The sequence below is a fragment of the Bison bison genome, unplaced genomic scaffold (assembly GCF_000754665.1).
Source record: "Bison bison bison isolate TAMUID 2011002044 unplaced genomic scaffold, Bison_UMD1.0 scf7180017864254, whole genome shotgun sequence".
In the NCBI taxonomy this organism is placed as follows: domain Eukaryota; kingdom Metazoa; phylum Chordata; class Mammalia; order Artiodactyla; family Bovidae; genus Bison; species Bison bison.
In genome coordinates this window covers 9,565,131-9,577,550 of record NW_011494826.1, presented here as the reverse complement: position 1 = coordinate 9,577,550, position 12,420 = coordinate 9,565,131, and the positions used below count along the sequence as shown (strand labels likewise).

At 38.7% G+C, this 12,420-nt stretch overlaps 1 protein-coding gene across 7 annotated transcripts in view; it reads right to left on the bottom strand.

Moving 5' to 3' along the window:
* Positions 1 to 541: 541 nt before the first annotated feature.
* Positions 542 to 12,420, bottom strand: part of FERMT2 (fermitin family member 2) — a 77,302-nt gene continuing 65,423 nt past the window's right edge. For 3 of the 7 annotated variants that reach the window (XM_010847739.1, XM_010847740.1, XM_010847742.1), the window contains 7 exons: positions 6,989 to 7,095; positions 6,500 to 6,721; positions 4,507 to 4,530; positions 3,955 to 3,975; positions 3,251 to 3,375; positions 2,787 to 2,928; positions 542 to 1,827 (listed from right to left, as the gene is read on the bottom strand). In XM_010847739.1, coding sequence (XP_010846041.1) covers positions 1,654 to 1,827; positions 2,787 to 2,928; positions 3,251 to 3,375; positions 3,955 to 3,975; positions 4,507 to 4,530; positions 6,500 to 6,721; positions 6,989 to 7,095 — 815 coding nt within the window. In that variant the 3' untranslated portion in view covers positions 542 to 1,653. The remainder of the gene's footprint in view (positions 1,828 to 2,786; positions 2,929 to 3,250; positions 3,376 to 3,954; positions 3,976 to 4,506; positions 4,531 to 6,499; positions 6,722 to 6,988; positions 7,096 to 12,420) is intronic. The other 4 variants (XM_010847741.1, XM_010847744.1, XM_010847743.1 and 1 more) reach the window with 2 other exon arrangements.

Below are 12,420 nucleotides of genomic sequence, written 5' to 3'. Positions count from 1 at the left end.
AGAAAAGCCATGGAGAATGTGACATAGGCCAAAGATCTGAATTAAGGGGACAGTGAGAGCAGTGATAGAAGAAAGACATTGGGCTGCATGAGCGAAATATCACCAGGGCTTGGCCTTATTAATTGCAAGGGGTAAAGGAGAAAGTCGAGAACTGAAGTTTTGAGTCTGAGTGATGATGTGATAGCAGTAACAATACAGAGTAAATTCATTTAAAAATGTGTTTTCTTAAACTGAGTCATTTTGCTGTTTAAAATCAGCTCTCCTCAAGCCAGCAGTGTCAGTTCATCTGTTATATTTCTATTTATAGCTACATTTCTAACATAAATATTTTACAGTTCATCCTTAAGTAGTAGGAGAAATGAGGGGTTTCGACTGAAGTGGAAGACTCCATCTTCGAGATTAAGTACGCCTGTCTGGTGACACTGCAGAATACTAAGCACACTGTTCTCACAAGCTGCAGGTACAGCACTTACAAAAGCGCAAGTTCATGTCTACACAGTTAATGTCATGTGAACAGTAAAAACAAGAAGTACAAAAGAAACATTAAATAAAAGATTTTGCTTTTATTTAAAATAAAATGCATTTATACAGTCTTTAAACCATGGATTATTGAACAATACTGGTAATCTACCCCTCCCTGGCACCCTTTTGGGCTATGTGAGCTAGGAATTTTCTGACTAGCACCAATGCAGGTTGTAACAGCGCAACAGACTAGAACACGGCCAGTCCAGGCATTAGAGTTAAGGACATTGTGGCAAATCATGACTATAATGAAGTCATCCTTAATTTAGCAGATATTAAAACTGCACATTAATTATATTTTAAAGAGCATTTAATTAATGCAAAGATGCTACATCTAAGCCATTTGCTAGTTGTGAGTAGATTTTTAAAAAACTGTACAATTTTATAAAATTTGTGTTTGTACATTAGTTACACAAAATGCATACTTCATAGACCTTTACTTCATATTGTAATGCAAAAGTTGCATGTTTTAGGCAGACAGTGAATATGCTGGTGAATACTAAAAGTGTTGTAATACAATATGGTGTAAAAATAAAAACACAAGACAATATACATACATGCTTATTCAAGGACAAAAACAAACCAGGCATAACGACTAATAGCATTTTCCTTCAAGATCAAACAATGACATTATTAAATACCAGGCACCTTTTGTAGGCCTAATTTATTTTGGGGTTGGGGGGGGAACGCATGACAGATGGCTACCAAAAGTAGGATATTTGAAAAATTATGAGGTCAAATTAAACATACATTAAAACACATGCATTAAACATGATAAATAGACTTCATATAGCTTAAGCCCTGGATAGCTTTAAAGTAGATGGCTTGAGTTTCTTACAGTTCGGCTAGCTTGAATCAGTGATGTTTTGTTCCTAACTTACCCACTACTTCAGTTTCAATTCCTGGCTCTAAGGAACATGTGCCATATTCAAGTCCATACATTGTATCATGATAGCAGATTAATAGTCGTGCTTGTTAGTGCACATATTAACTGGTCTGGTAAGGCAAAAAAGTTTTCATGATAAAATAATGAATTTCAAGCTTACTTTATTAAGCAGCATATAACAAACAACAGCTTTTAAAGTTAAACAACTGTTACGGCCACGGAGTTTCATTACACAGCATTTCTGTTCACACCCAACCACTGGTAAGTTTGTAGAACATCTCTTCATCTAAACTCTCATTTTGGTCTTTTGCACGTGTTGAGAGAAATATGTAGCCACCAATGAATTCATGAACCACTTTGCAATCTACTTCAGTGCAAATGAAGGACAACCGTACTTCATCTGCAAACTCTACAGTGACCTAGAACAAAGACAGAGAACCATCAGTCCCTGCAGAAGTCCAGACGGCTGGGTCCAAGTGAGGCCACTACACTTAAGGTCTGTCCTGATCACAAAATACTCGCTGGTCCTCAAAAATTTTTTTTTTAAATCCTAAACTAATAATGCCTTCAAGTCCAAAAGCATAAGTAGTTTACTAGCCCCTCCCCTCCTCCTTTTTAATTTTCTTTTTCTGAAAAGGAAGGCTGAATGCAGGGGGCTTAGGTCATTAAGTTCCCAAAAGGTCTCTGGTGATTCAATTAATGAGTGTCTCCCTTCAAGTCCTGGGAGAAAACCTATTTCCTGTGTTTAGCTATTTAACCTTTAGATTTCATGTTTGAATATTTCAGAAATACAAGATTCTATGAAGTAATTGAAATCAGTACAACAAATCCAATGACCCTAAAACAAAGGACTTATTAGGGAAATATTCTGTTTAAATGAGAGTCATGTACTCCAAGGCGAGGGGTAGCATGATGTGTCAGGCTTTAGAGCCCCAAGTATCCCAGTTTGAATCCTAATTCTCAGTGTGTGGTCAAGGACAACGATGGCCTTCATTTGTACCATGGGGATAATCCATGTACCTTGCAGGGCTGGGGTAACGTTTAGAAATAGGGTACAGATGTAAAGCATCTAGTATCATGCTTGGCACAAAGTAGGCATTCACTAAAGAGTAGCTGCTATTTTTGAGTGGAAAGCGTTTATTCATTATAGAAAGACAACCTTAAAGATTAGCCAATATTGTAACATATTATGCTCTTATAAGTATCTGGGCTACTTATAAAATAGGCAAATAGGAAATGAACAACCAAGCATGTTTTATACTTTAAGAGGAAATGGCACAAAGAATCTTAAACATTTATAGGGCCTTTTCTTCTTAATTAATTCATTTTTAGCAGATCGACTATGTGCGTGTGTTAAAGAAGCATGGTTACAGCTTACCATTTTTATTTCCCAGTTTACATTCCACTGTTTCATATTACTGAAACGCCAGGTTTTAATTGCATCTCCTGTGCTGGCATCCATCCTAATCAGTCTATTGTATGCAATTCCAATAAGTTCTTCTTTTTTGCCCCCTTGGAACCTATAGAATTAAAAACATAAATACATGTTTTAAAACAGGGGTGGTAGGGGGACATGTTGGTCTGTTTTTCTTGAAGATATGTACTTTTTAACTCTTAAAGTGCTATTCTTGCCTGAGTAAAAAGAGAAATGAGATCACTTTAAATTTTTGATGAAAAAATGATAAGCATAGAAAATACATTCCAACATTCTTTAAATTTTACTGTGTAATAGGTTAATGGGTCTCAGTAGGTAGCTTTAAATGTTTAATTTCTAATTACATGAAGTCGATTAAGAAGGCACAGACTGAGGTTTACACACCAGTGCTTAGTAGAACCACTGACCTTGCAATAAAGTGTGTGATGCCGAATTCTGGTAATGATTGCCAAGCTTGAATAAATCTCATCTTGGCTTCAATTAAACTCATCTGAGCTACATTCTGATGGGCCTCCAAGATTCTTGCTGTTATCTAAACATGAGTAAACATCATATTTACTATCAGATATTATTCTTTCATGGTAGAATCAAGACAAAAAAAGATTAAAACATTGAATTATGTGCCCCATGCCCCAAAATTATGTATTGCGAGAGATGAAATTAGAAAATATCTGAAGCTACATTTGGGAATTTTAGTAAACTAATGACTTTCCAAACCAAACTTCAATACATAGTTTTTCTTAATTTTAGTTCCATATGTCAAGAAAGAATAAGTACTACTAGTAGGTATATATAATTGTTGAGACTTATTCAAGTACATACACATATGATAGCACAAGTTCTAATCCTCATATACATGATGGGTTTTAAGTTCAGTACCAAGATATCCGATCAGAATGAGTGCCTGCCATACAGGTTTCTAGCACTAGAAATCACTGCAATGATTTTAAAATTTTTCTAAAGGAGTAATTAGGTTAGTTTTTAAATTTACTCACTTTGGGGTGCCTATTTGCTCAAAGAGTAGAGGGAAATTAATTCATGAGGGGAGACTGTAGCTAGGGCTGTAAATATTTTTAATTCTTTCTTTCTTTTTTAAATATGGAGAACTTACCAAATCTCTTATATAGCCTGGCTGTAGATGGCAATGCGAGGAAAAGAAAAAGGAAGCAGAAAGAAAAAAAAGGCAATCAGAAAAATGGCAATGAAGCAAAGAAAAAGTTGCGGTAACCTGTAAACCAAAATTCCAGCCAAAAACCATGCAAAAAAATGACTTTAGATGGAAACCAAGCAAAGTAAATGCAAGCATGAAAATGAAAATGAGAAAGCAGTGATTACTTTTCATTTAGAATACTGAGAAACACTCCACATTATTTTAGATTGTTAAGTGTTACTAAAATTAAGGGTAGAAATTTGCAGGGAGAAAATTTAAAACGCAAATAACCTTTTCCCCTTCATGTACCAGTTCTTACTGATTAGGGTAAAGCTAATTATTTTAGTAGCAAGATAAAAAAAATTAATATTCAAAAGCCTTTAATCTTGTCTTATATTGAGTCAAATAATATGATCCATGCACAGCTTTTCAGAAAATAGTTGAAGGCATTAAATAAGTGCAGTGACCATACTGTTTCTTTATTTACAGAAGAAAAGCAAACCCCTCAATTACCATCTTTTTTTTGCATCCTTTTTCCTGGAAGGGAAAATAAAAATATGCCATACACTACACTAGGAGTGGTGGCTACAAATATGTCAGTTCATTTCAATTTGGATTAACATGAATAAAACGAAGAATAATTCTTTCCTCTAAAATGTAAAAATCCAGTTTGGGAGTCATAGTTATGTAAAAAATATCCATAGCAAGTTTAATAGATAGTCTTGGGGAATTAAAATAGATTGTAACAAAGGCTATATGTGCCTGAAGACTTTATGCCCTGGTAGGGCTGAATGACCCCATGGACTGCACAGCTTAGACCTACCTGACTCCTAAGTGCCACTGGATTATATAGTTTAAAAAATCCAATTACTGAGCCACTAAGTCCAACAAACAGTACAGTACATGACACACAATAGCAACTAAACACTGCTTATCAGCACTTACTAGGTGTCAGGGCAATACCTGACTCAACCTCCTGGTTAGGGAAAGGAGAATTCAAAATGAATGTGTATTTGATAAGATGACAATGTGGAAGACAAGGCTAGAAAGCTCCTTAACCTCAGACCACACACATACTACTATCCTGTCAGTTAAGGACAGCCACACATTCTTTGTCCTCAAGAGAATCTTCAGTTGACTTGTAGTCAAGAACTCACCAAAAGAAAATTTATCTTTTTACAGCTAAACCTATCATTTTAAAGGCTTCTGGGAAGACAATTCAGTACCTGTCTGACAGCTAAACTAACATTTGGCAATCTTCACAATTATAGTTTAAGATCTTTTATTCCTAATACCTGATGGTGAAATGGTAAAACTGCTAAGATTTGAAACTATTCATTGACTTTGAAGGCAAATGAATCCACTTTTACAAACAAGTCTCTTCATAAATAACTTTAAAATGAATTAACCTAAGAATTAAAAAATGAAATTAGTACTCAATTCACTTTCCCTTGTTAACTTACAATCTACATTCCACTCAGCTCCAAGGGCATTTCCTCCATTCCTCACTACTCCCACATCATGTGACTATGGGATAAACAATTTCCATGTAGCTTACACAACTTCTGCAACTTAAAAGGCAACTACTTGGTGATTAAAACTTTTGAACATTTCCAGCTAAGGGATTTCAGACCCATATGATATAAACACTGTATTTAAAGTTAAGAATTAACAAGTGTTCTGGGTATATCATTGGGCCTTTCCCGTAACGTTTTAAAATTACTCCTTAACAAAGATAAAAATGAAACTAGATAAAAATGAAGTATTTCTTTCAAAGTTCTTCTTCACCCCCTTCCTAAATTGGAGCCTCTTCCCTTTTAAGGCATGATGTTGGGTATCAAGTCAAGAATACTGGGGGCTATCCCAAGTGAAACTCCCCTGGCAAAGAACCTTTTGTGTTGGACCGAAGAACCATTTTCCGAAATAGCAATCCTTTTACGGTAGTCATTTCCAGAAAAGGAATTCTAAACAGAGGGAACAAAAGCAGTGAATTTCCATGAAAATTCACCAAATGTTGTCACATGCAAATCGGGCTTAGGTTTTCACTGTTAATGTTAAGAAAAGGCAACGTCAAACGTGAACTATAAACCACGTAAAGTTTATTTCCAAAGCTGGAAAGGTCCATTTCGACGGCAAGAAGAGTCATCAGAGATTTGGCTGGGAAATGCTGGCTGTGCTCTGTATCAGACTTACTTTATTTAAGGAATAAAATGGCATGGAACTGTGGAACACAAAGCAGTAAGACCATACTCAATTCCCTGAAAAGAATATCCTGTTAGCAGAGTGATTTCCTCACGTGGCTTAGAATAAATATGCTCCCAACTACTCTACCTCATTATCCATCCTATTAAAATAATAAGACTTTTCTTAAAAGACCAATTTAAACTGACTGAAAGCTATTTTTTCCTTATATTTTAACCACCTGATACAAAATTAAGACTACCAATTAAGACTAAAAAGTTGTGTTTAAGAGGGGAAACTAAAGTATATGTAGAAAACCGTTTACCTGCTTGTTCTTGTACTTTTTTAGATAGCGAGGGGACACCAGACATTCAGGATTTATATCAGTTGTGATCTGCTCTGGTATTAACTGAGGATCTGGATTTAAATGCTGCATCTTCAGAAAGGAAAGAATATTCTGAACTTCTAAGTTGTAAGAACTGTCTGCCATGGTCTTGCCTTTGGAGGCCAATCTGCAGGCTGCCATCCAGTGTGCATACTGTTTTTCCTGTGAAAAGAAATACCGAGGTTTGGAATCTATCACATGATAAATCCTTTGAGTATAAAACATAAGAATGAATGATCAACTCACTAAGGAAGCAAAGAAAACCTAGGTTTACTTTTTTTTTTTTGGCTGCACTGTGCATGTGGAATCTTAGTTCCCTGACCAGGGGACTGAACCCATGACCCGTGCATTGAGAGCGCAGAGTCTTAACCAATGGATCCACCAGGGACATCCCCCAAATTGAGGTTTATTTTTAATCAGAAAACTTACATTGTCACAACGAAGCCAGATTTCATTCATGCCCTCTGCAACCGGAATGAGGAGTTTAATGTTAAATTTTTGGCCTGAAATATTCACATCTGGGGTAACTTCACACCCTGTATTTAAAAAAATATATATTAAAATGGTTACATTTAGACTTAAGAAATCCCAAGCCAATACAGGCAGTTCCCATTTTATGGCATCTTAACATGCTGATTTTGCTGTCATGGAATCTACAAATCAGGGAATTCTTTATGTTCAGTAATTTCGTTGAGGGTGGAGCGAAGACTCAACTCAGACCTAATATACAAGAGATGTAACTGCACAGTTTGTGGCCCTCACAATTCACAAAACTTGATTGAGAAGAGAAGGAAAGAGTTCTACCCCTGGGACGACCCAGAGGGATGGTATGGGGAGGGAGGAGGGAGGAGGGTTCAGGATGGGGAACACATGTATACCTGTGGCGGATTCATTTCGATATTTGGCAAAACCAATACAATACTGTAAAGTTTAAAAATTTAAAAAAAAAAAAAGGATATTATACAAAGAAAATTTGCACTCCGTTCCCACAAGTTTCACACATTATTATTTTAATATCATTCAGTTCTTTGAATCTTAAGTTATCAGGGTTTTTTTTTTTTTGCTAAGTTTCTAAATGTACAGGGATTTAAAAATATCTTTCCATAGTAAAATTCTAAAGTGTGTTCTGGTCAGAATAAATGACTTTATGATGCCTTTTAAGAAAGGCACACGTGTGGGGAACCAGCCAGTGTGAGCTAGAGTCCTCTATGAGGGCCCCCTCAGGGCCCCACTGCTCCCTCACTCAGCTGCTCTGGACTCCTACTGCCGGTGCAAGGAAGACTAATGGCACAGATGCAGGGGGCAGGGAGCACAGGCTCTCCTGATTTGCACAAAATTTTAGGAGTCCAACTGACACAGAAGGTAATATAAACTTACATACATGGGAAGTCAGTTATGAAAATAAAGGCATGCAGGATTTCACTTTACTGTCAAGTTTTCAGGAATACGTACATCTATGGACTGTACAAAATCCCCATAATGAACTCTGTTAACCATTAGTTTATGGCTTTATAGGAGAGAAAACAGATTTACTGAATGTATACCCAGATAGATAATGGGGCAATGGTCAGCCTAAACTAGTAACCAGAATAAAATAGTGAAGAAGAGCTCTGTAAACAGACAGATTGGGGTTCCAGACCTTTCTTGACCACTTAATAAGCATATCATATTTACTTATGCCCAAATTCCCTGACCTTAAGCTCTATCTCACAGCAGTGCTGTAAGGATCAGTAAGATAACGATTACGCCAAAGCTTCCTAAACAGTATTCCAATTGTTAGTACTTAGTTCATGTCACCCTCAATGCGTGTTAAGACCATCATGCAGACTCTGGGGAAGAATGCAAACTTGTTAGCAGGGCCTGCTGTTGCCTTTGTCCCTGAACTGAAGCAACTTCTCCTGACAAAGAAAGTACAAGCAACAAGATAATAAGCTTCTATGTATCTGAACAAATGTTTAAACTGTCATTTTTTCCCTCATCAAATAAATGTTTTAAATAGCAAATGAAAGAAACAAAACATTTTAGATAAAGGAGAGATCCTCTCCTCTCCAGAATTAACTTCAATCACAAATTTGATGAACTTTCCCTCCCTCTTTCTTTTTAGAATATTTACTTCACATTAATAGCTACCACATGTAACTCCTACACAATCATTACAAACACTCAGGAAGTTGTGTGGCAATGTGTTTAACCTGCAAAGTTAAAACAAAGAGATGTATCTTTCTTCATTCCTAAATCCCCTCAAAATCTTTGGGAGACCCAATCCTGTGACCCCACAACTCTCTCCCCATTGGCTCCATGTTTCCACCTTTTCTCTGCAGTCCAGCCCGGACCCTGCTTCACTAGCTGTCACCTCCAACTCTCCAGACTCACCGTCTTTCCATTACACACACTTTGCAAAACCTTAATCCTGGCTCAACCCAACCACCTACCTCTCATTTGCCTATGCTCTGGGTGCTGAGCTCTCTAAGATGGGGGGGTGGGGGTGGGCGGGGAAAACAACACAAAACTGAGCAGGTAAATTTCACTAGAAACATGTAGATTCCCAACGTGAGTCTGCCCCTGAACATTTGCAACCCTTCTGTGTTGACATCCTCAACAATGTTTATTTCACATCTTCTCAGGCCTCCTATGCTACTCTTAAGAGAACAACCTCACCTGTTATTTTTCCAAGAACATGAAAGCCATCAGAAATGAGGTCCCCCAACTTCCAGCCACCAAAGCAGATAAACCTGGCCACCCTCACTTCCACACAGAGGAAAAGGTATCTCTCCTATCCGAGCAGGCAGAGTTTCCTACCATCTGTCAGGTAGCTTGTTCCATCACAGAGATCCTGTCCTCCCACCTCCCTGCCTTTCTACATGACAGTTCCATCAGCATTTAACTTCCTTGAGTCTCCCATCTTAAACCATAAAATACCTCTCCATTTTAGGCCTCTCTCTTCTATTACTGCCCTCTTTCCTCCTTGCCTGTCACAGATGAGGTTCATCAAAAAGCTATCTTTGTTTCCCATCTCAGTGACTGTACTTTGGCTCCCATGCATAAAAGCCCACTGAAATCTGCTAAATCTGTTCTTAGTAGAGGCCACGAACCACCTCCATGTAACTAAATCTTATGGAAGCTTAATCTTACTTTTCTAAAGCATTTGATGCTATTGACTACTCTGTCCTTTAACCTCTATCACACCTCATTTCCATGGTCCTCCTAGATATTTGTTTGCTGTTGTTTATTTCCCTTGCAAGTTCCACCTCCTCTAATCTGCTCTGTCCCTTAAACATTGGTATCCTGCAGGGCTCTGCTCGCAGCCTTTTCACATTACAGACAACTACTACAAAGGTTGCGTCTACTATGAATACTCACTGCTGCCACGTCAGTATCTGCAGCATGGATCCTACCCATGCTCCAAACAGATACACCACGGCACCTCAAATTTAAAATAACCCAATTAAATTTAGCTCATCTTCCTCCCCAAACTCTGCTCTTATATAGTCTCAATCTCAGTATTACCCTATCCACCCAACTGTACAAGCCCGGATCAAGTCACTTCCCCAGCCTCTCCCAGCTCAATCATCCAGTCTATTGACTGAACGTCCTGAGAATCTAACAAAGTTGCGCCCTTTTCCCACCCATGCTGATAAGCGTAACCTGGATCGGTAGCACTACTCCAAAATTACTCTTCTACATTGCAGCCAACGTAAGGATGATGAATCTTATCGTATTCACAATCCTTCAGTGTCACTTCATTGCTGCCAGTTTAGAAAACAATCTCCTTAGCAGCTTTATCCTCTAGCTCCTGCTGTCACCTTTCTTCTTAGAAGGAATGGATTCAGCAGCTATTAGGGAAGGATTCATCCTCTCTGCTTCAACTCCATACTCCAGAAGCATGCCCCCTCACCCACCCTCCGCGTGACTGCTGATGATTTTCCCCATGCAATTTTGCACATCAGTCTCTTTTATCAACTCTCCTCCTTCCTCTCATGGATTGTAATTTTCTTTTTGGGATCTTAACTCCAATGTTATTTCCCCTATTAAGCTTCCCCTAATTCTCTCCAAAATCACTGAAGATTGATACAGCATCCTTACCTCTTTGTTCCTTTGACCTACTGTTTACTTTTAAAAGTACTACTATTGCCCAAATTCTAGTAGTTTATTTCCTGACATTCTCTGACATCCTAGGGATGTGACTATAATCTGTTCTCGCTCATGACTCTAGTACCTGGCACAGTGGGTGGCGTGGGTGACCACTCAGCATCTGCTGACCTGCATTTTTTAGAACTGTGCACTTTAGATATCTTAGGGGCCTTAGAGAGCATCCAGTCCAACACTCTCATTACTCATAGGAAGATATTAAGGTCCTGACAGTTATTTTTCCAAAATCACAGGGCTTGTTTTGTGGCAGAGCAGAACCTAGGCCATTTGATTCTTAGGCTAGTGTTACCCTCACCAGTGTGATGTGCTAGAAAAGTACTCCTTTGGAAAGATGTTGGAGAAGTGGGATTAGGACACTCTATAAACTGTTTTCCATCCAGGACTTAACTTCTCAGTCATACAGAGAGAAGAATAAGGATGTAACAGGGACAGAGAAGATAGGGTCCAGAAGACAGATTAAGCCTCTAAATCGAGAGTGGATAATCGGAGTGGATCCTGGGCAGCTTGGAAGGGAAGCAAGAGGACAGCTGCAATGTATTCTCAGAGTAACAAATAACAGTAAAGATCCAAAAGTTAAAACTCCTGACCTAGAGAGAAAGGCAGTAAGTCTAACTAGAAGTTTTAGGAAAATTACAGAATTTCAACACATGGGCATAGCAATCTTCTACCCCAGAGCACAGGTTTTCCTATTTATTAAAATGTGGTGGTTGTGGTGGTGGTATAGTTGCTAAGTTGTGTCCGACTCTTGAGATCCTGTGAAGTGTAGACTGGCAGGCTCCTCTGTCCATGGGATTCCCCAGGCAAGAATACTGGAGTGGGTTGCCATTTCCTTTTCCAGGGGATCTTCCCAACCCAGGAAATCAAACCCGGGTCTCCTCACTGCAGGTAGATGATTTACCAACTGAGCTATGAGGGAAGCCCCTTATTAAAATGTATGTAACTATAAATGGGCTTTACAGGTGGCACTAGTGGTAAAGAACCCGCCTGCCAATATAGGAGATATAAGAGATGTGGGTTTAATCCCTGGGTAGGGAAGATCTCCTGGAGGAAGGCAGGGCAACCCACTCCAGCATTCGTGCCTGAAGAAGCCCATGGACAGAGGAGCCTGGCGGGCTACACTCCATAGGGTTGCAAAGAATTGGACACAACTTAGCACACACACATGTAACTATAAAGCAATAGTTCACAGATGACTACTAGGCAGAATAGAGATAGGGTAGAGATTTGGACATTTTGCTGAAATATACTAAAAATACTCTAATACACAATGTACTAAAAAAATAAAGAATACAGATCTACAGATGTAACTCCAGAGCCCGGAAACACTTAAATCCTTTTCTAATTGCCTTTCCAACCCCTTAACTCAGTTGGGAATTCATCTGACTAGAATGCAAGAATGCATCTGATTGGAATCTCAGTCTCACTGGAAATGAGTCTGGAAAATGTACTTCAGTCTTCCAGCCTCTGCTATGAGGGAAGGCCAGTAAAAAGAGTGTGAACAGTGAGAAGCCAATGTGTACTGCATCCTTCAGCACACATGCTGGGGACCAAGGGTGTGGTGAGTGCTGTGTGAACCTGTAGGAGAACAGTTCTCAGGGGTATGGGTTCCTAGAGGAAGTGGTGTCTAAACTAGAAGTGAGCTGGCAGCTTTAAGTAACATCACTGCAAGCGAGAGGCTCATGGGCAATCTGCAAGTACAGCTGAAGGCTGTG